The 24,576-nt window shown below is 35.8% G+C and overlaps 5 protein-coding genes across 6 annotated transcripts; 2 read left to right on the plus strand and 3 right to left on the minus strand.

Moving 5' to 3' along the window:
* Window positions 1–1,940: 1,940 nt before the first annotated feature.
* LOC102585570 (putative pentatricopeptide repeat-containing protein At1g26500) lies at window positions 1,941–4,249 on the plus strand. The gene has a single exon (XM_006344184.2). The coding sequence runs from the start codon at window positions 2,075–2,077 to the stop codon at window positions 3,611–3,613; it is 1,539 nt and encodes a 512-aa protein (XP_006344246.1). The 5' UTR covers window positions 1,941–2,074; the 3' UTR covers window positions 3,614–4,249.
* LOC102585023 (probable methyltransferase PMT5) lies at window positions 3,998–11,215 on the minus strand. 2 transcript variants are annotated; one of them, XM_006344183.2, is made up of 11 exons: window positions 11,061–11,215; window positions 10,714–10,799; window positions 9,285–10,264; window positions 8,953–9,088; window positions 8,546–8,786; window positions 7,735–7,960; window positions 6,535–6,686; window positions 6,115–6,418; window positions 5,390–5,522; window positions 4,421–4,621; window positions 3,998–4,312 (listed from the first exon to the last, which is right to left on the minus strand). In XM_006344183.2, the coding sequence occupies exons 3-10, from the start codon at window positions 9,791–9,793 to the stop codon at window positions 4,472–4,474; spliced, it is 1,851 nt and encodes a 616-aa protein (XP_006344245.1). In that variant the 5' UTR covers window positions 9,794–10,264; window positions 10,714–10,799; window positions 11,061–11,215; the 3' UTR covers window positions 3,998–4,312; window positions 4,421–4,471. The 2 variants fall into 2 exon arrangements, with proteins under 2 accessions (XP_006344245.1, XP_006344244.1); XM_006344182.2 differs by lacking the exon at window positions 10,714–10,799.
* Window positions 11,216–14,775: 3,560 nt separating this feature from the next.
* Window positions 14,776–17,264, plus strand: LOC102585908 (uncharacterized). The gene has a single exon (XM_006344185.2). The coding sequence runs from the start codon at window positions 15,371–15,373 to the stop codon at window positions 17,057–17,059; it is 1,689 nt and encodes a 562-aa protein (XP_006344247.1). The 5' UTR covers window positions 14,776–15,370; the 3' UTR covers window positions 17,060–17,264.
* A 1,294-nt stretch (window positions 17,265–18,558) lies between these two features.
* Window positions 18,559–22,115, minus strand: LOC102586236 (probable inactive purple acid phosphatase 2). The gene is made up of 2 exons (XM_006344186.2): window positions 21,289–22,115; window positions 18,559–20,322 (listed from the first exon to the last, which is right to left on the minus strand). The coding sequence occupies exons 1-2, from the start codon at window positions 21,982–21,984 to the stop codon at window positions 19,069–19,071; spliced, it is 1,950 nt and encodes a 649-aa protein (XP_006344248.1). The 5' UTR covers window positions 21,985–22,115; the 3' UTR covers window positions 18,559–19,068.
* Window positions 22,116–23,720: 1,605 nt separating this feature from the next.
* On the minus strand, window positions 23,721–24,218 carry LOC107060012 (E3 ubiquitin-protein ligase RING1-like). Its single transcript, XM_015307241.1, has one exon. It carries the CDS (start codon window positions 24,216–24,218, stop codon window positions 23,721–23,723), a length of 498 nt encoding a protein of 165 aa, XP_015162727.1.
* Window positions 24,219–24,576: the final 358 nt, after the last annotated feature.

Here is a 24,576-nt window from a genome sequence, read left to right on the forward strand (position 1 = left end):
GGTGATCTCGGAAACGCGAGGGGAGGCTTCGTTTGAGTGGGGAAGCATTTGGAGACCGTTCGGAAAGGAAAAGATCCGGTACCGTGAGCTGGAGCACGCGTGATCGGCTTTCAGGTAGGCTATGGCTTTCTCTCGTGAACAGTACCCGGTTAGAGTCCGTGGTCCAGCTTACTTATGTCCAGGCTTAGCTACAGTACCCGGTTAGAGTCCGTGGTCCAGCTTACTTATGTCCAGGCTTAGCTACAGTACCCGGTTAGAGTCCGTGGTCCAGCTTACTTATGTCCAGGCTTAGCTACAGTACCCGGTTAGAGTCCGTGGTCCAGCTTACTTATGTCCAGGCTTAGCTACAGTACCCGGTTAGAGTCCGTGGTCCAGCTTACTTATGTCCAGGCTTAGCTACAGTACCCGGTTAGAGTCCGTGGTCCAGCTTACTTATGTCCAGGCTTAGCTACAGTACCCGGTTAGAGTCCGTGGTCCAGCTTACTTATGTCCAGGCTTAGCTACAGTACCCGGTTAGAGTCCGTGGTCCAGCTTACTTATGTCCAGGCTTAGCTACAGTACCCGGTTAGAGTCCGTGGTCCAGCTTACTTATGTCCAGGCTTAGCTACAGTACCCGGTTAGAGTCCGTGGTCCAGCTTACTTATGTCCAGGCTTAGCTACAGTACCCGGTTAGAGTCCGTGGTCCAGCTTACCTGTGATCTGGTTTTGGCTACAGTACCCTGTTCGAGTCCGTGGTCCAGCCCACCCGTGCCCGACCTTTGGCTACAGCACCCGGTTCGAGTCCGTGGTCCAGCTTGCACGTGGTGTATTCCCAATTCCTCACTAAAGCTTCAGTTTAGTCTTGATTACTCTCATCTGTAGGTTGAGGTTTTGGAGGTTGAAGAGATTCCGGTTAAAGTCCGGGACGTAATGAGATCTTGGAATATGATTGGGAATGGTTCAGTTAAAAGTCCGGAAATTGGTAATATTGTGATAGACCTTCTAGCTCCATTATTTTACTTCAACTGCCGGTCCATCTGCCGGGCTTATGGGGGTCCGTGCAGGTGGTTTCTTTTATTGTGCACGAGCGTACCCGTCGGGTTTATGGGAGCCCGGCGGAGTTAGTTAGATTGCTTGTCTTTGTTGCCTGTACGCTCGTGTACATACCCCCTATTTACTACTCTTTGCACTTGATGTGACCCTTTATTTGCATTTCAGTTTACTTTTGCTTATCTTGCTCAGTCGGCCGATGATGCCTACTGGGTACCTGTTGTTTTGGTACTCATGCTACGCTCTGCATCTATTTTGTGATGCAGGTCCGAGCACTAGTAGCCAGCGTTGATCTAGCTTGGAGTAGACTTATCCGGAGACGGGGGTGAGCACACGGCGTTTTGTACTATTTCAGTCTCCATCTGTATATATAGACTTGTCTTTTTCCTTTCGAGACAGTCCAGTCTCTGTTGTCCGGTTTTAGGACTTGTACTCATTTTGTAGTAGCTCTGTACTAGTGACTTCCAGGTTCTGGGAGGGATCTTTATTTGTAAATATGTTTTTGGTTTGCGTCCGCCTGTTTATATTGTTATTTGCCTACTCTTGTTTAATTTCTACCCTCAGACCCGTTACTTGTTGTTCCGGGTTACGAGTTGGCTTACCTGCTGGTGGGTTATAGTAGGTGCCATCATGACTCGATAAATCGGGTCGTGACAAAAATGATACCAGATATTTTCCATTGTTAAATCATATGGCAACTTGGTTTCAATGATAATGAAGCAGAGAGAGGGAGAAAAGAGAAACCGTTAGTTTTTTTGACAGAGTTAGAGTTTAGGACTAAAATGATAACATATTGTATACATGAAGGACTATTTCAATCAAGTGGTATATATGAAGGATCAAAATAATCCAAACCCTATATATTAAGGACCATTTTGATCATTTTCTCTAAATTTGTAATATTGCCATCTGTTTCTCTCTCTCCATTTCTTACTATTTTCTATTTTTCATACATAAAACTTATTTTTCCTGCCTCCCTTTCTCAGCTCCCTTCAAGTAAAACAAATTCCTATTGAAGCAAACTTTACACAATTTTCCCACACAAATGTTAAAACCTACAACTTTCAAGTCTCTCACCTTCCTCCAATCACCCCATCGTCTTCTCCACACCCCACCCACCCCCTCTGCTGCATCACCACCCCCCAACCCAATCCAATTTGCTCCTCAACTCCATTCTCCAAACCCCATTAAACCAGTAAATGAATCTCACCTCCTAAGAGTTTCTACAATTCTATACCAGCAACAGTACTCATCTGACCAGAAACTCCACAACAACCTCTGCAAAACACCATTTGACCTCACCCATGAGTTTTTCCTTCAAATCTGCAACAAATTTCAGTATTCTTGGAGACCCATTTACAAATTCTATCAATTTACCAAGACCCAACCCCATTTCAACCACACCCCTGTCACCTTCAACAAAATGCTAGATGTAATTGGAAAATCAAGAAACATTGACCTTTTCTGGGAAGTTTTACAAGAAATTGGAAGGTGTCAGTTGGTTACCCCTAAGACTTATGTAGTTGGGGTGAAAACTTTGGCTTCTGCTAGGGAGTTGAAGAAATGTGTTGGAGTTTTTCATTTGATGAATGAGTATGGATATGGGTATAGTGTTGATGTATTGAATAAGGTAGTTGAAGCTCTTTGTAGATCTAAGCTTGTTGAGGAGGCTGAGCATGTTGTATTGAAGTTGAAAGATTGGGTAAAACCAGATGAGGTTACTTATAGATGGTTGATTTACGGGTTTTGTGATGTTGGTGATGTGATTGAAGCTTCAAAGATTTGGAATTTAATGGTGGACGAAGGTTTTGAACCTAACATTGCGTCGATTGAGACTATGATTGAGACCCTTTTCAAGAATAATCAACATGTTGAAGCGTTGAAGGTTTTTCAATCTGTTAGAGTAAATAGGATGAGTGAATTAGGGGTTTCAACTTATAGGTTGGTGATCAATTGGTTGTGCAAGAAAGGGAAGCTTGGAGAGAGTTACTTAGTGTTTGAAGAAATGGAAAAGAGAGGGATTAAAGCGGACAATCTTACATTAGGATCGATAACGTATGGGCTTATGAGTAGAGGAAGGGTTATGGAGGCGTATAGGGTTGTGGAAGGAGTAGAGAATCCTGATATAAGTGTTTATCATGGGATGATCAAGGGGCTGTTGAAATTGAAAAGAGCAAGTGAAGCAACTGAAGTATTTAGGGAGATGATTAAAAGGGGATGTGAGCCGATAATGCATACGTATGTTATGTTGTTACAAGGGCATTTAGGGAGGAGAGGGAGGAAAGGATCAGATCCTCTTGTGAATTTCGACACCATCTTCGTAGGAGGTTTGGTTAAGGCGGGGAAGACGTTGGAGGCTAACAAATATGCAGAGAGATTACTGTACAGGAAAGTTGAGGTACCTAGGTTTGATTATAACAAGTTTTTGCATTATTATTCCAATGAGGAAGGGGTGGTTATGTTTGAGGTGATGAGCAACAAACTTGGAGAAGTTGGGCAATTCGATTTAGCTGATATATTTGCAAGGTATGGGGAGAGAATGGCAACTAGGGATAGGAGGAGAATTAGAACAACAGAATCATGACTGCTATGACACCAAGTTATATTTCCAAACAAACAACGGTCAAATGATGCTTGCCTGTAATTGAAATTCACTGGCAGGGAGCTTTGAATTGGCCCATGTAAACCCCAGCTAGTGTCATATACCTCGCTCCCTTTCTTCTGGTAGTTGCACTTGGAACCTAATCTGCAGAATATACATAACTCAATGGGAGGTAAGCGCGTAAGTTGTTCTCAACTGGCTTGGGGAACAGTTCGAGAAAGAGGTTCCATACCGGCAATCCAAGAACTTAGAATTGTCAGGCACTTCCTCAAGACGTAGAAATATGGCAATGAAGACGTCCACTGAACTGTTAGTCACAAATCCAGGATTATCCATAAGAGTCTGTAGAGCTAAAAAAACAAGGTGTATCTTGGGAAGCCATTCATTATGATTGATTCTTTCATTTTGTGAAAAAAATCTCTTGCTTTGACAGAAGGTGATTCTTCACTACACAACATTTAGTTACAAATTGAAAAATATGTTAATAAACTGAAAAAGGGAAAGAAAAACAATGCTGAATGAATTGCTACATGAATCTTTTGTAAGGGGAAATTCTTCTTTCTCTGCTGTCTCTATTCCAGCAAACTACAGATTCCAAAAAATTATATTTCCGCCTTTGAGGCCACCTTATTATCCATCTAAAAGGATGTCAAGATTGAGACGTGGCCATGCAGCTGTGGCCTGGTAAGATTAAAAAACAAGTCTCACCACTACAAACTAAAAAGACATTTGCAGGGAAACAAAATGCAGAAATCTGCAGGGAAAAAGCACGCGAGCACACACACATACATGGGACAAGGAGTGGCTAATCATTGGATTGTGAATTCCACTTCAAGATGATCACTTTCTCACGAATGATTTTTGGCATACGAGTAGTCGTTGGTCACTTCCATCCTGGAGGTCAATTACCCTGGCTTCCCAGCGCATTTGTGTTGCTACCATCCGCACTTTCTCTATAGGGCCCAATTTATCAGAGAGAATAATCCATCCCTGTCAAATTCACATGTTAAAACATTCAAGGAATCAAGCAAACATGAGTGACACATTTTGAAGGTGTTTTCAGTTATCAAATAGAACAGGAAAGATAAGAGAGAATATCAAGCAATCAATGAACTACGCCTGAATCCCAAACCTTAAATAGAACAGGAAGATAAGAGTATCAAGCAATCAATGACCTACGCCTGAATCCCAAACGTCAAAAGATGAAAACATAGATCATATGGCCGACTCCGACCCAGGACCCCAACCCCAACCCAGTATCCAACTTCCGATCCCAACTTGGGACTTGACTCCCGTCTCTTGACCAAAACCAAGACCTGACTCCAAATCTCGACTCAGGACTTGACTTTCGACCCCGACTCACGATCTAAACCCAACCTTGACTTCGACTCAGGACCATTTATTTTCTAGAAAAACGTTTTCTAGGAGTACACGAAAATATTCTCCTTCATACCAAACATACCCTAAAAATAGAAAAAGAAGAAAAAAATGTTTGTAGTTTGGGAGTACTTATTTCTTTACATAATAACAAGTATATTATCCATATAATCTGTTGGTTTACCCATTATTTTTTCATATCAAAGATGTGTGGGTCGGATACTTTATCCACTTTCACCTGACTCATTTTTGACCCACTCATATCTGACTCGATCCACCCATTTTCCACCCCTAAGCATATCTAAGAAAAGCAGGCTTATGTTTAAAGAAAGAGTAAAATGAAAAATGATCTAAAAGTGCAGACTTCAAATACAATATTACCTCAGGCCGTAAGATACGGTCCATCTCAAAAAGCACTTCAACTATACTGCATCCTTGTGATTCAAGGTGCGAAAGAAGCCCATTACCATGGAGCAAATCGTATGTTCGTGGATATGTAGGAAAGGGTTCACACCTGGCCCAATATTAAGAACATTGGATATCAGTCTCAAACATAATTCTTCAAACTCATATGATTGAATCCAATATCAAGGGAAAAGCGTGAGTAAGAAAACAATGATAAACATCCGGTGAGGATAAGGTCAAGCTTGTTATGTTGATTATGGCTCCGGGTTTTTCCTTTTATCTTCAACTTATCCTCACTGGTCAAATACATTGCTTTATGGCAGAAAAGATTTATAAGGATCGGAAAAAGGTACAATCACAATACAAACTATACTATGTTTATGAGTCTTCAAAACCACACATTAAATTTGGAGATGGTTATATTAAATTCAACATCAGGATCATTTGATAATATTACCATCCGTCTAATATGTTCGGGGTCAGCCATTATAGCATTGTCTGATTTTACGATCCATCTAATTGTAGAAATCATTTAAGTGATTTATGATCACATACATTACGAGAAACACATATTGCTACTTAATTCACAAAGTTCTGTGATTTTCCTCACTAAAATAATCTGCAAGATGATCGCAGAATCCACAAACTTAAGATAGATCCAAAAGCGCATAAATCTCAGTGTCTATAGTAGAATGGCTTACCAGTTATGCAAAATGCCAGCAAAGCCTCGATCAAGTATCAGAGGAAGTGTATTATGCACCCCAAGAGGCACAACATTCATCACCCAAACTGACTTTCCTGCCTCCAACAATGCAGCATTTAAACCTCCATAATGAGCATTCATGTCCAAGACATTCCGCACCATATTATACGGAGGCAATGGATCGTCATCACCTGGCCTCTTTGGATGGTCAGAGAAAATCAACGGTGACAGCAAAGACCAATAGTTTCGCACAGCCGATTTCCAGAATTCTGAATCCTCAAAGAAATTGTCAGGATAAACTCCTGCCATAGAACAAAACACAGGCAATGATTGCATGTTAACAATAAAGAGCCAAATGGCAGGAAATTAGAGAATGACGGTAAAGTTGAACAAACCAATTTTATTTAGATAAACTTGCCATGAACTTTGAGCTCAGTTGAGTTCATAGAATCAGATCTGCTATGAATTGGAATCCATCGATCACTGCCTGTTCCAGATATACAATGTGCAAGTGGCTGGTAGTACAGTTGCATATCCTGTCCTTTACAAATTGGTATAGTATCCTGCTTGCTACATTAAAAGGCAAAAGCCAATTAGAGAAGGTAAACAACAACATACCCAGTGCAATTAGAGAAGGTCAGGTGGGCAAAAAAAGCATAAAAATGAAAACTGTAACTTGAAAAAGAGAACAGAAATGGAAGACATCTGCATCAAAGTCTGAGCATGAAAGGGAGAGCTTTTCCGTAACTTTTTAGCAGGGTATGGGAGGGGTAAATGTACGGTTTTTAAAAGTGAAAACAAGTACAGTCAAATTTCTCTATAACAGTCATTCGTTATAACAACATTTCACTATAACGGTCTGATTTTCTCCAGAACTGATTTTTCATGTTATATTTTACATTTTCTATAACAACACTCTACCTATAACAACAATGACAGTCATTATAGCAATACACTTTTTGTAAATTACCCCTCTATAATAGCTATTCTCAAATATTGTGTAATAATATTTTGTAAGAAATATATTACGTATAAAATAAAATATTAAAATATTTATGATAATCATCATTAATGTTATGCACATAGTAAATTTCAAGCACGAATATCAATCTAAAGAAAACAAATTGTATTTAAACGGTGCCCATAAGTTATGGACATAATAACTTCACGAGGAAAGACTACTGATGTTTGCCTTATTTACATTCATACTCTTTCTAATTTTGCATACTTATGTTTATAACAACTAATTAAGATCTAAATGTCAAATTTCAGTATACATACATAACAACACCCCACTGTAGAAGCCATGAAACTTTCAAACAAACACTGTCACTATTGAGAGGTATGACAGTGTAAACAAAATGTGAATTAGTTAAAACCTGACCATGCACACATACAAAATCCAAGTACACCTAAGAATAATGTGTTTAAACCAAAAAATAATCTAAATCATCTTCCTGAGTCTAGTACTCTGCAATTGATTGTAACTTCTATTTAAATGACTATTCTTCAACTTTTAGCTTTTTAACTGAATAAAGTGAAATCAAAAGTAGGTTGAAGGAAACGGGGAACAAAATATAGAGGGAATACATGGCATTGGCATCTTTGGTAGTCTTACCCAGATGTGTAGCACTGGGAATCAACCGTTTTCTGCCAGATGAAAGTTTCGTCTTGCTGTTCCAAAAGAGACCAACAGAGTTTCTTAGTGAAATCTTCCAAAGGAGTAGACATGATTCCCTTCTTTGCACCGGTAGAACTACCCTGCTGCTGGGTTGTGGATGAGGTCAAAACAAAGTAACCTCCAGGCTTGAGTACACGGTCAATTTCAATAAGAAACAGCCCATCTGTTTTGTCAGATCATTATTAGTTTCATGCCACTTGTTCGGGTATAAATCCTCAGAAGGTCAGTTACCATACAGATGATTGTTGAGTGATCCAATAAAGAAAAAAAGTAACCCACAAAAACTTGAACATGTTACTATCAGAAAAGGATGAGGGTGTCTAACTGTGAAGGTTAATTTTGCTTCAGCTCAGCAATAAATCTTTCTAGGTGAGACTGGGCTGGGGACTGGATTTAAAACCAGAACCAATAATTTATCAGCACGATCACCAAAAAGTTCAAGTGAGATTGGTCAAATCAACAAGATTTATTATATTTTGGAGAAGATATTTTTTACTGTAAAGGAGTTCCATTGTAAAGTAGACAGTTTGGGAGATACCGTGGATTACTAGTTGTGAAGTACATTACTCTCACAGCATGAAATAGACTAGGAAAATGAATTACATATCAAAATTAGGCAAATTGAGAATACTTATTGAAACAAAATCTTGATAAACACTGGTGGGAAATCAGTCAGGTCACATAAAACGATAATGAGAAATAAGTATGGGAAATACAGTTCCTGAAAAGTGAAAAGCAATGGCAATACCTTTGCTGTCCCAAATGATTCCACACTGAGCACAATGAACCATGTCATAGGACAATGATGGAAATGGTAGCTGTTTTGAAATAAAGTTTCCGATGACTGCAGGAAGGCCTCTCTCAAGTGCTACCTGAACATGGCTACCAGATGACCCATAAGCTGCCACACAAAGAGCCATCAAGTTGAGCGAGAGCAGGTGGGCACTGAAGCTACCAAAGCCACAACCAATATCTAGTACAGTACGCACCTGTTATTCAGTAAATAAAAATATTATATTCTACAAGTAGAACTAAGGTTCTGCATCACAGTTCCAATAATATGAAACCGGTAGCATTCTAGAAACATTGATTCATTAGAAACCAGCAATGACCCAAACAAGTAGCTTATGGAAAGATGAACAAAAGATTACTTACACCAGCTTGAAGGAATTCTGTGTCACTTCCCAGCCCAATCATCTCTGCAATTAGGTGAGAGTAATCTTTGACATCATCAACCATCATCCCATCTTGTGAATGGAAAGCAATTTGATTTTCTTCTAGTAACATTAGCCTGGAGAAACGAAGAGTTACAATAAGGTAGAGGGAAAGCTGTCACCTTACATAAAGACTTCAAGATTATTCCTACAAATGAATAAAACCCCAAAAGAGCTCGGAAACTCAAAATGCAGGCCTTCGTCCTTCAAGCATGTAACGCACAACAATTTGACATGTTAAGATCATTGACAGGATCATTTAATTTACTTTACCTTTTCATAATGCTTCCAGAAGAAAGGAACTGATCTTTGGTTAGCTTCACATTTCCACTCCATATAACATCCCTTCCTGCTGGCCAAGACAACGGAATCTTATAGTCCTTAGGTGGACGAATCAGACAATATTGATGTTCTCGTGATAACTCACAATGCCGATCTAACTCCTCGCCATCTTTAAGCCCAGCTAGAATATTTGCAGACACATTGTAGCAAGGCACACAATTTTCTCTTTCCTTACCACAAACACCAACATCCTTTATCTGATTTTCTCCCACAGCAAGGCTTTTTAACTCTAAATAATCGCTTCTTGCTTGCTCCTTTAGCTTTCTGTAATTCGTGTATATATCATTCTTCACAGAGGAAGTGACTGAATTAAAGGTACTTGAAGATGATCCTAGCAATGCTATCACCACCAAGACACTGACAAGACACAAGAGTAACCACTTGAATGGTGATCTAGACCTGAAATTTCTTGATAATTTGTTAAGCCAAGGGCTTTTCATCTCCAATTTATGTAACCTCAACAAAGTTAAAGTTGAGAAGATCACAATGTGCTAGCTATTTGCTTCAACCTCAACCTCCAAGAGCTATGAAAATTATAAGCTGTCATCCGATATCATCACCCACATATACCACACAAAATTCGAACAATTTCAACTAGCATTGATTAGAACTCAACCTAACTTCCTTAGGAGAATGGAACTCCAAAATCATACCAAACCACCAATCAGATAATCAAGATCACAATCAGCACAATCTCTATCCTGTTAGTCTCCAATTGGAAACTAAAACAAAAAGTTTAGATCAACCATAACTCCTCCCATATGGTAATGATGCATCAATTACCCCTCAAAATATATTAGAAAAGTCCTCTAAAACACAACTGCACTGAAAAATACCAATTCCAAAACAACTCTAGCTATATCGTCAAATACAAAGTAATCCAAATCCAGCAACTACACGGACAGATCAACCTGCAAAAAACACCAAATATAAAATCAATAAAAATAGGAAAACTAGCAAAAAAAGAAAAGAAAAACAAACAGAAACTAACACCCTAAGCACAATTGATATTCCAATTTTAACAATTCAAGCAGAAAATCCTCAAACAGAGATTAAAACACAAAATTTCCAACTAAGATGGATGAAAATAGACCCTTCCACCCCAATCCCCAAAAAACAGATATGAATCAAAATTTATAATCCAACTTTCAGCTTTTCCAGCAGAAAATGGTCTCAAATGCATATCAAAAACACAGAATCCACCTAAGATCAATAAAAAATAAGCAGCTGAAAGAAACATCCTACTCATAATTGATTCCAAATTTCTAGCGCGAGAGATAACAAAATTTCAAACACAGATCAGATCCAAATCAAGCAGCACACTAAAACAAAATCACATTATAAAAAGTTGATTACTAACAAAGCCAGAGACGAATCTTAGCCCTTTGCAGCAGATTCAACTAAACGCATTGCTTCTCATTCTCACGGTTCAAATCATGTAAACACCTACAAAACAATTATACATATACAATATAATATACGATTGCACATGTTCTCAACTCATTCACTCTAAATTCTACACCAAAAGAGTGATCCCTCTGTTCTTAACCAGAGGTCTCGGCTTATTCTAGTTTGTTTCACCTTATGCGGCGTAAATTGGTTTAATTGAAGCTCAATATGAATACCAAACACCAGATGTAAACAAAAAAACTCAAAATTCTGGAATCACAATGGAACAAAACTAATGATTAGGATTGTTGATGTTACCAGTTGAGCAGCAATGCGAGGGGCAGTGTGAGTTGGTTGGTGTAATTCCGTTATATATACGTATAGATTGAAGCTATGCAGGATTCGCCATTGATGTTTAGAGAGAGAAAATGAAGAGAGAGAGTGCTTGCGCGCGTGAGTTCTCGATTAATGGAGAGAGATCAATTATTTAATCATAATTTATTGTGAGTTGGACAGCGTATACCGCGATCCACTTATTATAAATATAATTATTTAATTTATTATCAAGTTATCAGTTAACCTGTTAAGAAAAAAATTTCAAATCGTTTAGAATCGAATAATTCGATAATAAAATTAAATTAAAATTGTTACTGAAGTTGCGAAATCAATAATCATTATCGATAAATTAATTATTTTTTCGATTCAAGTTATCGATTTCGATTTGACTTTAAACAATCCTAATACTAAGCAGTAAGTCGTGATTTCACTAAAAGTTCAAAATATAAAACGGTAGACACATAAAAAAAAAGTTAAAACAAGTTCATCAATCAATATATCTATCAAAAATAATTTTATCCATATATAAATAATACAGTATATATTTTTTATAAAATAAAAATTAAATAATCCTCGACTTTATCTAGCTCTGCTCGCACATCGAGACGTACTCTCATAATTACTTGGGAATAATTACTTCTCTCAAATTTGCAAAAAGGGAATCAAAATATTAATAAAAGATGGGTATGTTTTCTGTTCACGGGATCCCAAATTACCATTACTTTTAGTTTTAAAAATATAGTAGTAAGTTTTACAGAGTCGGTCTGTCTTTTATAAAAAACAAGGAAAGTGCTAAATGGCGAGAGAATTTGGTCAGAAAATAAAAAATAAAAAATTATTTTAAAATAAACTAATTTTTTTTTTTTTTTAAGTTAAAAGGTATTAAAGTTAAAAGGGTAAAAATATTTTAAAAGGTAAAATAACATAGATAAAATATCATTCTAGTCAAATTCTGATCAAATTTTCTGACCAAAAAGATTTTTCCAAATATGAAGTCTCAAAATTAATACGTAAAAGCAAATTGAGTTGGGTCGTATTTATTAATTCTAATGAGATAATAAGTATAAAAAGGAAAAACATATTTTTTGGGATATTTTATGATTACCATAGAGTATATGATACACTTTACGATAATATATAACAAATGAGGATGTTCAAGTAAAGTAAAACTATTCACGCCAAGAAAATGAAGGTTGGATTAATGACCTCATGAAATTTCGTTTTATATATGTATGAACTAAAAAAAAAATAGCTTACCCATTTTAAAGTAACTTGAAATATTTTTTTTGTTTTTGTTTTTTCCTCTTATTTGTCCAACAGCACTTGATAAATTTATTACTTCTTATTGAATTTATTAGATTTTATTGAAGTTGTAAATATTGTTATGTGATTCTACTTTATCAATGGCATTTGTAGGTGCCTTGAAATTATAAAAAAAAATTGGCATTTAGGAATCGTTTGGTGCAAAGATTGATATGAAGGGATTAGTAATGTAGGGATTAGTAACGCATGAATTATTTTTTATCAAGTGTTTCGTTCATTGCTTCACACATAATTTTGTGTTTAGTTTAAAACTCTACAAGAGGCTTCTTTTCAATTATACGCTTGAATAATTATGTGATTTATTATTTCATGTATAGCATTATGGCATATTTTCATATTCATGTCTAAATTCTAATAAAGAAGAAAAACATTTAAGTTATATCGTAATTTTTATAAATTTACATGCCTATCACCATAGAATAATTTTGAATATGCGGTGTTTGAAATTTTATATGAATGAAATTTATCATTCTTGTCCGAACTTGAGGCAGAGTACCTGAAATACAAATATATAAAACTGTAGACATTTTCTTTGCAAAGGGAACAATGTGTATTTCTTTACCAAAATTATTTTTTTAAAGGGTAGTTCAGTCATTTTGTTTCCTTATCTAAGTCTTACTAAGCATGGTATTAGTATTTTCTACATATTCTTGGTATTAGATAAGACCACATATGGTGTATTAAATTATTCATGTATTAGGTGTGTTTGAGTTGAATAATACAACCAAACATTATATTTGGTGGAATAAATTTTAATCTAAGGACTATCTTAATTACTGCATCCTACCAAATGACTTCTTATAGCTAAAGGCTAAACAAAATATATAATATAACATATAATGAAAAATTGATTTAAAAAAAACCTTGATCATTTTAACAAAATGTTATTATAAATAAAGTTTGAAGATACGAAGTGGATAATTAATTCCTTCATATCCTTTTTTAAAAAAATTTCACCTTAAGAGGAGGAATGACGATCAATAGTATTCTCACTTAGTCTCTGATTGGATTCGAACCTTCAACCTATTAGTTGATGGCGAAGGTGTTCATGGTCTCACTTGTCTGGGAACATAATTATTTCAAATTATCCAAAAAAAATAAAAAGGATTTGTGATCAATTTTTAAAAATGTAAAACTCGGTTATAAGTTTATATTTTAGAAAAAGAGTTCCATTATTTTAAATTTTACAAAATAAGACTCATGTTTGACGTGAAGAGATTGTTCGTACCATATAAAATAATTATATTAAAGAATAGTTAGTTACTACTTTGAGTGTTGACTAGTAGATTTTTATAACATTATGTATGCTTGAAAGTTTGTAATCGCAAATATTTGTTTATAAAAGGAGTATGAAGATGTGTGATTTAATAATGCGGCACCTTAGGATATTCTAATACCTTGTTTATAAACTATGATTTACTCATTTGTTAAGATTGTATAAGAATAAATGAAATTTTGATAATTTTAACAATTTGTGAGATTTTCATTATATATGTATAAAAAATATTGATAACTAATATTAAACGAAGAAAATACTATTTAACTTGGGTGTACAAATAATCTAGAGTAATACACTTTATTAATGACTTAATGCTGGTGAAAGATACTTCCAATTCACTATCTTCCACACAAAATTATCTACAGAAAAAAATAAAGTTGACCAAGTAAAATAAGAGTTGGGAGAAAATAATCCAAGAAAACAAATACAAAGCATGTAAAGTTAAGGGTCAAAATAAATTCTCTAATGTGTTAGGAAGACACAAATTAGGAGGAAGATAAATAAAAAAAAAGAAGGCTTAACATATAAACAGTCTCTTAAATTTATCAGAATATTTCATTTAGACACTTAAACTAAATCATGTTTTAAATGAACACCTCAATTCTTAATACAATATTCTAATTAGACACTTTAAAATCATATTTTGGATTATTATTTTTGCGTGTATTCTCTTTTGTTTATTAGATAGTTAAGTTAATCACATAAAATAAATTATTTTCTTAAATTTTATACCTTCATCTCAATAACTCGTAAACCCCTGACATTTTTTACTTGAGGTTGACACGTATAATTAAAGAAAATGACATATTTTATATAATTAACTTAATTATTATGCGTAATTGTGTTTTTCCAAATTTGAATAAAAAATATCTAGATAAAATATTTTATTATAAATTAAAGTATTTAATTAAAACACGACTTAATAAGTTGAAAGGGTTGACCATGTATATTAATCCTAAAAAAGAACAATAAAGGCTAAAGCCTTCAGATTTGGAACCATTTATGAGTGTGTGACCATAGGAGCATAGACAAATGAGGAATGTTTTTATACAGATTTCAGAATATAAGAATTAATTTCCAATACCCAAAAATAGAAAAAATGTATTCACTCTTTTAATTTTCTCAATCTCAATCCTCAAATAATAAATTAGCTATCAGATCTTGACCATATGCTTAGAAAGAATGAATTGTTTTTTTTGCTAGTCTTATGGTCATTAAAGATTTTAACACTTTTTTTAAAAAAAAAATATTCTAAAAGAGTGAGAGAAAGGGGTTTTGTTGGGGAGGAAAGAGTCTTTAGATTTCTGTTGTGATTTGTTTTTTTAAGTCCCAAATATATTGCTAGTCTTATGGTCATTAAAGATTGAATTTTTCATAAAGGATTCTTGAAATTTTGTACATTTAATATCTGGTTTGTCTTAGTGAGTGAGTGAGAGATTACATAGATATGGGAATTGAAAGAGTCTCCTTTTATTGTGGGTCTGATCATTTACTTCACAAAAACATATATCATTTTTATTTATTTGAGAGATTAGCTAATATAATGCAATAGCCAAGAAGAGTCTTGGTGATCTGTATCTAAAGCTTTTTTTCCTCTTTTCTTTGATATGGGGGTGGTTTGAACTTGAAATCTTGTAGTTACGCGGTGAATTTGTTTGATATTCGAGTTGTTGTTGTACAAAGTTGTTCAATGGAAGAAGATCAAGATTTGAAGTACTTTTGTAAGTTGTGTGACAAGAAGTATCCATGTGGGAAGTCATTTGGTGGTCACATGAGGTCTCATGTACTAACAAAGGAAAAAGTTGAGTTTAAACAGAAAAAGTTGCAATCTTGGATTGATGGTGGAAAGAACAGTAGCAAGAAAGATCCTAAATCACAGTTTGAATTAAGTGAACATTCTGGTTATGGTCTTAGAGATAATCCCAAGAAAACTTGGAGGGCTTCGGATTCGAGGTCTCCTTTGTTGCCTCAGGAGAATGTTTGTCAGCAATGTGGTAAGGTGTTTCAATCGTTGAAAGCTTTGTGTGGTCATATGGCGTGTCACTCTGGCAAAGACAGGGGAGGGTCGAAAGATGATCACTCATGGACCAGTGAAAACAAGAATCTGTTGATGGACAGCAACTCAGATACTGAAGCCGAGGAGCCAAAGCTGAAGAGCAGATCAAATACTAAAAGGTACAATAGACTTGTAGCTAAGTCTTCCTCTTTTTGCTTAGTTAACAATAGAAGTGTTTCGTCATCTGTTTCTGAGATTGATGAGCAAGATCAAGAGGAAGTAGCTAAGTGTTTGATGATGTTGTCAATGGATTCTGGGATTTGGAATGGTGTCAATTCAGTTGTTGAGTCCTCCGACAACAATTCTGTTATTTTGGAGACGAAATCATCATCTGTCGACATGAAAGTAGCTAGAAAGGATTGTCTAAAGCCTGCTGACAATCTAGATGAAACACATCGAAGGAGCAAAAAAGAGGCGGACAGAAACTTGAAACTTAATGATTTGAATGCTGAAGCTGAGTCTGAGAATTCTGATTCCGGATACTTTTTAGGCGAATATATGAAAGTTGAATCAGATGCATCTGTTGATGAGTTCCATAGAAATGGTAATTACCAATGGAATACATCTAACAAGAGCCTCGGAGTTTGGTGCGATGAGACTAGAAAAGACGTGGAAAAAGACTTAAACAGAACAACAACAACAACAAAGTACATAACAGAAATGAGGATTAATGGTTCAACCAAAGAATATAAATATGATAGCTATGGAATGGCTTCAAATTTGGCTAAGAGTGAATCAAGAAAGAGAACAAAGGATATATCTTATGAACCAGAATTAGGAAATGAGTCGTCGTTCAGGAAGATAAAGGTTGGTTTTAAAGGTCCTGAAGGAAGCAAACATACTCAGAAGAAGAAAAAGTATGAGTGCTTCAACTGCAAGAAGGCTTTTAGCTCTTATCAGGCTCTTGGTGGACACAGACCTTGCAACAAAAAAGCCAATGCCTATTTCGAATCAACATATGAAACCGATGAGAATGGTCGTGGTGCTGAAAATGGTCCTAGTTACATAGACAAGGGAAAGCATAGGGAGACATTTAACAACAGAAAACCAGCTGTTCATGATGGTCAAGATGTCAATTACAATCCTGAGAAGAAGATGAAACCTAAAAAGTTCAAAGGACACGAATGCCCGTTCTGCAACAGGATGTTTAAGTCTGGACAAGCTTTAGGTGGCCACAAAAGGTCACATTTTCTTGTTGGTTCACAGGAAAATCATAATCAAGCTTCAGCAGTCAAAGGATCAGAATTTGCTGATTTACTTGATCTTAACCTTCCTGCTCCTGTTGAGGACATGAACGGTGAGCCTACCTTTGCGCGTTGGTAGTTTGTTAAAAAACAGATGCGCGATGTTTGTTGGTAAGCTGATTTTCGATTAGGCAGAAGCATAAGCAGGTCAGGATGCCCAGTTTCTCACTTGTCATCCCTACATTCTTTGTAATCAGTTGTAAGAACCTTACATCACAGCTACTTGTAGCATGTTCTGTGAATATGCTTCAAGTTTTGCTAGTTAAGTTCATTCACTTCTTTAACTTTGAGACATTCTTATGTCCATGTTTTAGTTTTTATGCTTCTATAATTAGTATTCTCATTCTAAAAACTAGCTGTTATACTTCTGTTTTGTCATTTGAAAAAGCCAAGGAAGTTGTTACTATGCTTTAAGCTTTATTGCTAAGTGATTTGCCAAAATTATCTTCCCAAATCATTTTTAATTGTTGATTCATGTCTTTTGTCTTTATAAATAGTTGGCTTCTTCATGAGAATTGCACTTGTTGGGATAGGAACTAGACCTATTAGTACTTCTACTCATTGTCAGATACACAGTCATGATTTGAAGTTTATGAATTCTGAATGTCAAATAGCGTGTATTCCCCTAAAGATAGAGAAAAGAAATGATTGTTTCAAGAGTAAGATGGATTAGTAATCAGTACAAGTTTAAAATCATCTTTGTTATGATATGTAAATGTAAGTGTGAGACCTCCTAGCTAGTTACAATTTCACATAGGAAAAAGAGTCAAATTTGCTCATAAACTAATCAAAATCGAATAAATTTGCAATAACAATAGTGCACTTAACTATGCAATAACATCATCTTAATAGACACAATAGGTTAGTTAAACTCAAAAACTAGTGCAATCTTGATAATTAACCTAAGAAGGTAATATGATTCTCCCATAGTTTAGGGGTGTAAATAGTATAGAATAATAAGTTCAAGAGATAATAGGACCATCATATAATTTAGATGTGTAACTTACAGTTTCGCCATAGTTTTAGGAGGGTTCTTGTCTCTTATCCATTATTAGTTCCTATTGTTTGGGAGAATCTTTAGTAGGTAGTTTCCTAACTTTAACTCTATTTGCTTACAACTGTCTCAACCATATATATGTAAATATCTACGAATATTTGATTGAAAACTCAATTATTATTGTATATTAACTTTAAGTCGTTATAGAAACTCATAAACTTCAAATATTGAATCCGTCTCAGATTACCATTCTTGTATTTATCAAATTCAATAAAATTACATTGCATTCCCTATAAGTTTCCTCATCAATGACTTCACTTATCAATTTTGGCATTCATGTAGTGCAATTCAATCTTGTTGCCCAATTACCTACCAAACTACAATGTAACCTAAAAAAGCACAACTTGTGAATTGTGATGCATGTGTTCACGGTTTGAATAAAATCGATTTTTCTCAAACCTCAAGACCTTAGAAAACATCTACTATGATCACAATTATATTGTTGTATCCAAAAGACCAGTATTCCTCCTCTATTTAACAAGAACAATCACCAACAACAATTATCCATGAAAAAACACAAGTCTCTTTAAAATAGAAAGTAGTAAACCAACAGAGAAGAAGAGCTAAATCCCAACCATTATATATTGTTTAATTTCTTGGCAATTGCTAAACAGCAACTCAATCAAGCACTGATCATATATAAGAACATTCTCCAAATCACATCTAAAATCATTAAAAACATGCTATGGGGACGTCAGGTCGGTGGGATAGACGAGGATATCCCATGAGATTATTTTATCCACCTTCCATATGGATAACTTATCTGCCCATTTATACTGAAATGACGGAATAAAACAATAATACCCATTACCAAACACATGATTATTCTCAGTCACATTACAGGACTAGTGCAAAATGCTGGCCACAATAATTATGCAGGCATTCTCTCTATCTTACCATGACTAGGTGAAGCATCGTCTTAACTTCGGTTTTCCCATATGGCAACTGGTAGTAAGACTTGAGTATCGCAATGTAGATTGCCTAGTAAGACTTGAGTATCACCAAATTTCACAATCTGAAGAAGCAAGTATTCATATTTCCTCAGTTTTTATAGGTCTCCATCCTTTATCAGCAGAATTTTTCCGAGCATGAGATAAGAATCCAACTATGTAACCCATAAAAGCTCCAAGCATTAGCACACTTCCAACCTTTACATACCATGAGAACTTAGACTCCATGTGTACTGCATCTGCAGGACCATCACGGATACCAGCACTGAGAAGTAGTCCTGAAGCTAGGAACTCCACCTTATCATGCACCTCTCCGTCATGGTTTCCTACATAAGAAAGTGTAAGCTTTTTCTTTGTGGCATGCAGCCTCACGTAGCCAAATTCACTCCCACGGTACAGAGATTGCAGAGGCTGTGGGAAAATAGGATCCGTAGGGTGGTCTTCTCTTGGTGCCCAGATAGGCTGCCAGTCCTGTCCTGCCATCCCAATCACAATTTGAACTGGGAAAGCCTTTTGCTCCTTCCCATTCAAGGCCAAGCTTCCACAGGTGAAGTTATTCAAAGGGCAAAACCTCTCATACCTATGAACATGCCCCCACAATACAAGATTCACATTGTTCTTCACAAGAAGAGGTTCCAAATACTCAATCATTCTCTTCCTCAAAGATATATCTTTTGCTCCGCTACTTGAACTGTACATTGGTCTGTGCCCTTGAAAGACAACAAAAGGAGTTTTTACTCGATCAACTGATTCCAAGTCATGCTTTAAAAAGTCATACTGGTTACTACCTGGAAGGAAATTGGTTTCAGTTGACATATAGACAAAGTGAACGGGCCCAGAATCAAATGAGTAATAAAGATTCCGAGTTGCAGGAGCATGCATTCCAGTCGGCACTGAAGAGTTTCCTGGCATATGGAACTTATGACTGTAGGGTACACCACATTCACCTCCCCCATCTTTCCCGTAGCTTGACCAATCAGGCTTCCAAGGTTGAAGTGGCCAATCATATTCATGGTTTCCGATGCATACATGGTATGGAACTCTGGATGCAACAGGTTCTACCTGAGTAAAAAAGTTGTCCCACAACCAAGAGTATCCTCTAGCGTAGCTGATATCTCCAATATGTGAGATAAGGGCAGGCTTATTACCAAGAGCTTCAATATCACGGCTAATCCACTTAATCGTTGATTTACTTTCGTCCTGTGTACGAAGAAATGTCAAGTATGGGGTAGCAGTCCCCATGTCTCCAAACAAGAAAGCAAATGTTTCACCTGAGTCTCTATTCTGTGACACAAAGCTGTAAATGGTGCTCCAGCCCCCTGAATCACTGCCAACCTGTATGGTAATGCATCATTAGAGATATCAACTGTGGCAACCCGACGTCATTCAAGAAATGAACAATTTCTAACTCTGCATTATATACCATCACAGCGTACCACCATAGCTACTCAGGATAAAAAAAATAAAAATTGTATGGATGGGGTGAAATTAGTATTACTTCCGAACATTCTTAACTAGAGGATGGTTCCACTATAGCATATAGCTCTGAATTTGATGAAAATTCAATTTTGGGGGCTCGATGTTCTTCACTAGATAATTTATCAACAACAAAAAATTGTACTCCGCTAGAAAATCGCATGCATGAACTCGCTCATCACTCAAACCATAACTCACCATATTATACTGTCATTAGAAATCCCGAACTTACTATCATATCAATACCATCATATTGCAAACCAAAACTTCACTTGGCTGCCCACTGCTCAAACCTCCCACCCCATGTAAAAGCATAACTCTTGCTAAAAAGGGCAGCCCGGTGCACTAAAGCTCCCGCTATGCACAAGGTCTAGGGAAGGGCTCAACCACAAGGGCCTATTGTATGCAGCCTTACCTTGCATTTCTACAAGAGGCTGTTTCCAAGGCTTGAACCCGTGACCTCCTAGTCACCGGACAACAACTTTACTGTTGCTGAGAAAGTAAATTTGCTAATTAATTAACGGAATACGGCACATGTATGACTACACGGTGCATGAAGCATCTCGCGTTCATGCAGGGTGCCGGACATATGTAGGTACAGGTAAGAAGTAAATTAGCTGGCACCATTAACTCGTACAACGGATTAGCATTCCACAGCTTTAGCTCACTCAACAATACCATATGAAATTGATAATTACTACATCTAAAGTTAAAAACAATCTAAATTTCATACTTTTCCTTACTCTAAGTTAATATTAATAACAACTGATCTTCAATCTCAACTAATTAACACGGAGTTTAAGAAAATTAAGACCCGAACAATACCTGATAATAATACTTCTTTCCCTTTTTCAAATTAAGCATAACACCATCATGTATATACCCAGGATCTCTCCATCCAATACTACTATTAGCTGGTGCATCACATAAATCTTCCTTCTCATACCTCACAACCCGAGTTTTCACAACCCGACCCAATCTACCCCGGGTCAACCCATATCTCACATAACTCTCTTTCCCGTCAGGCGTAACAAACATAACCCGCATCTCATCTTCAAAACCCGTTAAAGCCAAATGAACCTGTTCGGGTCCCCGACCCGAAACAAACCCAACCTCCTCCGACACCGCAAGAATATGCTTCGTCTGCGGCAATGGATTGTGGTCATGATCCACTAGATCCGGTACAATCTCCGATTCCGTCCATCTGAATATCCGAAACTGATACCCAGATCGAAGATTGACTAAAGGGATGGAAATTGAACCCGACCCAGATTCCCATTCGGGTGTTGAAGATAGGAAAATATAGCCAATGAAATTGTCGTGGAGTGAACTGGGTGGAGAGTAAATTCCTAAGAAATCGAGTTTAGAAGGTGAGGGGATACCAGTCCATTTGATTGTAACAAAATCACCAGATTTTGATAAGGTTTTTGGGGTTACAGAAATGGAGATTTGTGAAGAAGAAGATGATGAAATCAAGTTGAAGAAGATGAGTAAGGTGAAGGTGACAAAAGGGATCATCATTATTGGTGCTTTTTGTGTTAATGGTTTAAATTTCCACCATTTTTTATGGTGAAGTTTAGCTATGGCGATTTTCCGGCCAGTTGATTGACGTGTCAATAAAAGCTTTCGTTTACTCTTTCTAATTTGTACTTCCCAAAAATTACCTACTTATTAGGTACACAAGTAACGATATCATTGGCGGGGCAGTTGCGGGGTAAATCCGTATAAATCCATGAAGACTTCAAGCGCAAATTATTAATTTTGTCTTTAATTATTGACAATTTGAAAATCATCCATTTATTTAATTAACTAAATTTAGATACATATTCAATTTGTCACATGATATAGTAAATGGTATCAAAATCTTGTAGGAGCATCGGTATCTTAATAAAAGGTTGAGATAAGTGTTGAAAACACCTCTAAACTTGGCGAGGGGCGTATTTCACTCATGAAGCAAAGATCGAGGTATATTTAAGTTCAATTAGTTAAGTAAAGAAATATGTATAAGAAGGTCAATAGTTCAGAAAAAAAAAACTAATAATTCACACTCGAGTTTAAGGGTATTTTTTATACTTCTCTATTTTATTTTTCAATTCATCCCGCCTAGCCTCGTATAGACCTATCTCATATAAATTTATTCCGCAAGATATATTTTTACTACCTAAAATGACATTGTTTTATTATTACGCAATAATAAATTCAATCATTTATATCAATAAGTTTAAATATGCTAAATTTTTAGACTCTTTCTACATTTTTTTTCAACTCAATTAATAAATTTCAATTATGAACTGATTTGTATTGTGTTGTATTGTATCGTTCTGCATTATTTTAATGAATACAGTATTTTAATAGATTGTATCGTTCTCACAGCAAATCGATCGCTACATGAAATGGGTCTTTTCATCGTTGGATTTAAACAATAATATACAATAAAATTTAAGTAACAATCAAAATAAATATTATAATTAAACTAACAATACAATTCAACGAGTAACAACCATCCAAGGTGTCACGTTTTTAATTTTTTCAACAACTTTGTGCTAAAGTTGAAGGTTAGCCATTAAAAAAAATGAGGAATAAGAAGAAGAACGAAAACCAATTATACGTATTTACAGAGAAAATTAATGAGGACTTTTGAGTAAAACGGATGTATGTTCTTATTTCTAAAGAATTTTTATAGAGAAAATATTCTAAAAATAACAATTAATTAAAATAGCTTAGTATTAAAAAGGGTAAATTAGTCCAACTATAATTTCTAAATATTAATGCTAAATAGGATATAAGAATTGTCACAAAAAGCGATAGATATTATTGACAAAACTAATAACTAATTCAATTTTTTTTGGTTCAAATAAAGTACTGTGTACATTAAAACTAAAATTAAAAAGAAAAAAGGCTTGGATCTTAAAGAACAACATCTTCATTGATTACCCACATGGGTTGTAGTGCACTGGTGGGAGTGCTTCACTCTTAACCAGAGGTCTCGGGTTCGAGCCCTGGGTATGGAGAAAATCCTGTTGGTAGTGTCACCCCCGAATGGGCCCTGCAGAGCGCGATCCGGATTTAGTCGGAGCTCCAGTGTGGGCTCTGGACATCGGGTGAAAAACCAAAAAAACATCTTCATTGATTAAATATACGTTGATCTTTTACGTAGTTTTGTCTAATCCGTTGGCATCTGGCTCCGGACATCGGGTGGAAAACCAAAAAAACATATTCATCGATTAAATATACGTTGATCTTTTACGTAGTTTTGTCTAATCCGTTGGCATCTCAAAGCGGCAAAGCGGACAGTAATGACTATTCTCTAACCACTTTGTAATGCAATCTCCATGAAACATATGCGAGCAAGGCAAACACAGTACTTGAGTTTCTTCCCCTATCGCATTTAAACATACCAAACACTCATCGTTGCTATTTCTTTCATCAGCTTCCATCGGTTCTAGCAACTCTATTGATGATTTACTAGCCGGCACCATTCCATTCTCATGTAATTCTGACAAAATTCTACCATGGTATTGGTGATCAATCATTAATGTCACATCCATACATACCTCCAACATCTGTTTAGTCATGATTTTTTTCAACTTACGAGTTGTTTGTTCAACTATAATGTGTTGTTGATCTTCAAACTCGTTCTTAAAATTTATAAACACTTCTGATATAGCACAGTCGAGTCTTTCATAGAGCTTGGTATCGGAAAGATGAAGAATGATTTGGGTTGATTCAGTTGAACTATCCAATTCTTCACCCATGTTTAAGTATTCTAGATTATTGGGTGTTATATACCAAAATTGATGTATTATACTGAAATTACAGTGAATGGTTATATAGGGTAAAGAAGAAGAATATGAAGAAGTAATTGGGGGAATTATAAATTTTTCTTCTTCAGAAATTGGTTTAACGCTAACGAGTGTGTGTTTGAAGCAGTCATGGCATACAAATCCTGTTGGCCACATATTGCAATTTGCAAGTATTAAGAAAAATCAATATTTTTTACTAATGGAAGGGTAGACCCTTCCAAGTTTATTTATAATAAAATATTACTACCAAAAATCAAATATCATTAGAAATAGGATTAGTGAGTGGGAAGTTTAATTTGATAAGAAAAAG

Source organism: Solanum tuberosum, unplaced genomic scaffold (genome assembly GCF_000226075.1).
Source record: "Solanum tuberosum cultivar DM 1-3 516 R44 unplaced genomic scaffold, SolTub_3.0 scf00051, whole genome shotgun sequence".
NCBI classification, from domain to species: domain Eukaryota; kingdom Viridiplantae; phylum Streptophyta; class Magnoliopsida; order Solanales; family Solanaceae; genus Solanum; species Solanum tuberosum.

What these genes read in the sequence shown, in the direction of transcription:
- LOC102586236 (XM_006344186.2), bottom strand. Translation starts at nt 21,984, where the DNA reads ATGATGATCCCTTTTGTCACCTTCACCTTACTCATCTTCTTCAACTTG. An exon ending in GAAAGAAGTATTATTATCAG is followed by an intron (nt 20,323 to 21,288) that starts GTATTGTTCGGG and finishes ATTACCATACAG; the next exon opens with GTTGGCAGTGATTCAGGGGG.
- LOC102585023 (XM_006344182.2), bottom strand. Translation starts at nt 9,793, where the DNA reads ATGAAAAGCCCTTGGCTTAACAAATTATCAAGAAATTTCAGGTCTAGA. An exon ending in CAGAATTCCTTCAAGCTGGT is followed by an intron (nt 8,787 to 8,952) that starts GTAAGTAATCTT and finishes ACTGAATAACAG; the next exon opens with GTGCGTACTGTACTAGATAT. An exon ending in GCTGGCATTTTGCATAACTG is followed by an intron (nt 5,523 to 6,114) that starts GTAAGCCATTCT and finishes ATATTGGGCCAG; the next exon opens with GTGTGAACCCTTTCCTACAT.
- LOC102585908 (XM_006344185.2), top strand. Translation starts at nt 15,371, where the DNA reads ATGGAAGAAGATCAAGATTTGAAGTACTTTTGTAAGTTGTGTGACAAG.
- LOC102585570 (XM_006344184.2), top strand. Translation starts at nt 2,075, where the DNA reads ATGTTAAAACCTACAACTTTCAAGTCTCTCACCTTCCTCCAATCACCC.
- LOC107060012 (XM_015307241.1), bottom strand. Translation starts at nt 24,218, where the DNA reads ATGGGTGAAGAATTGGATAGTTCAACTGAATCAACCCAAATCATTCTT.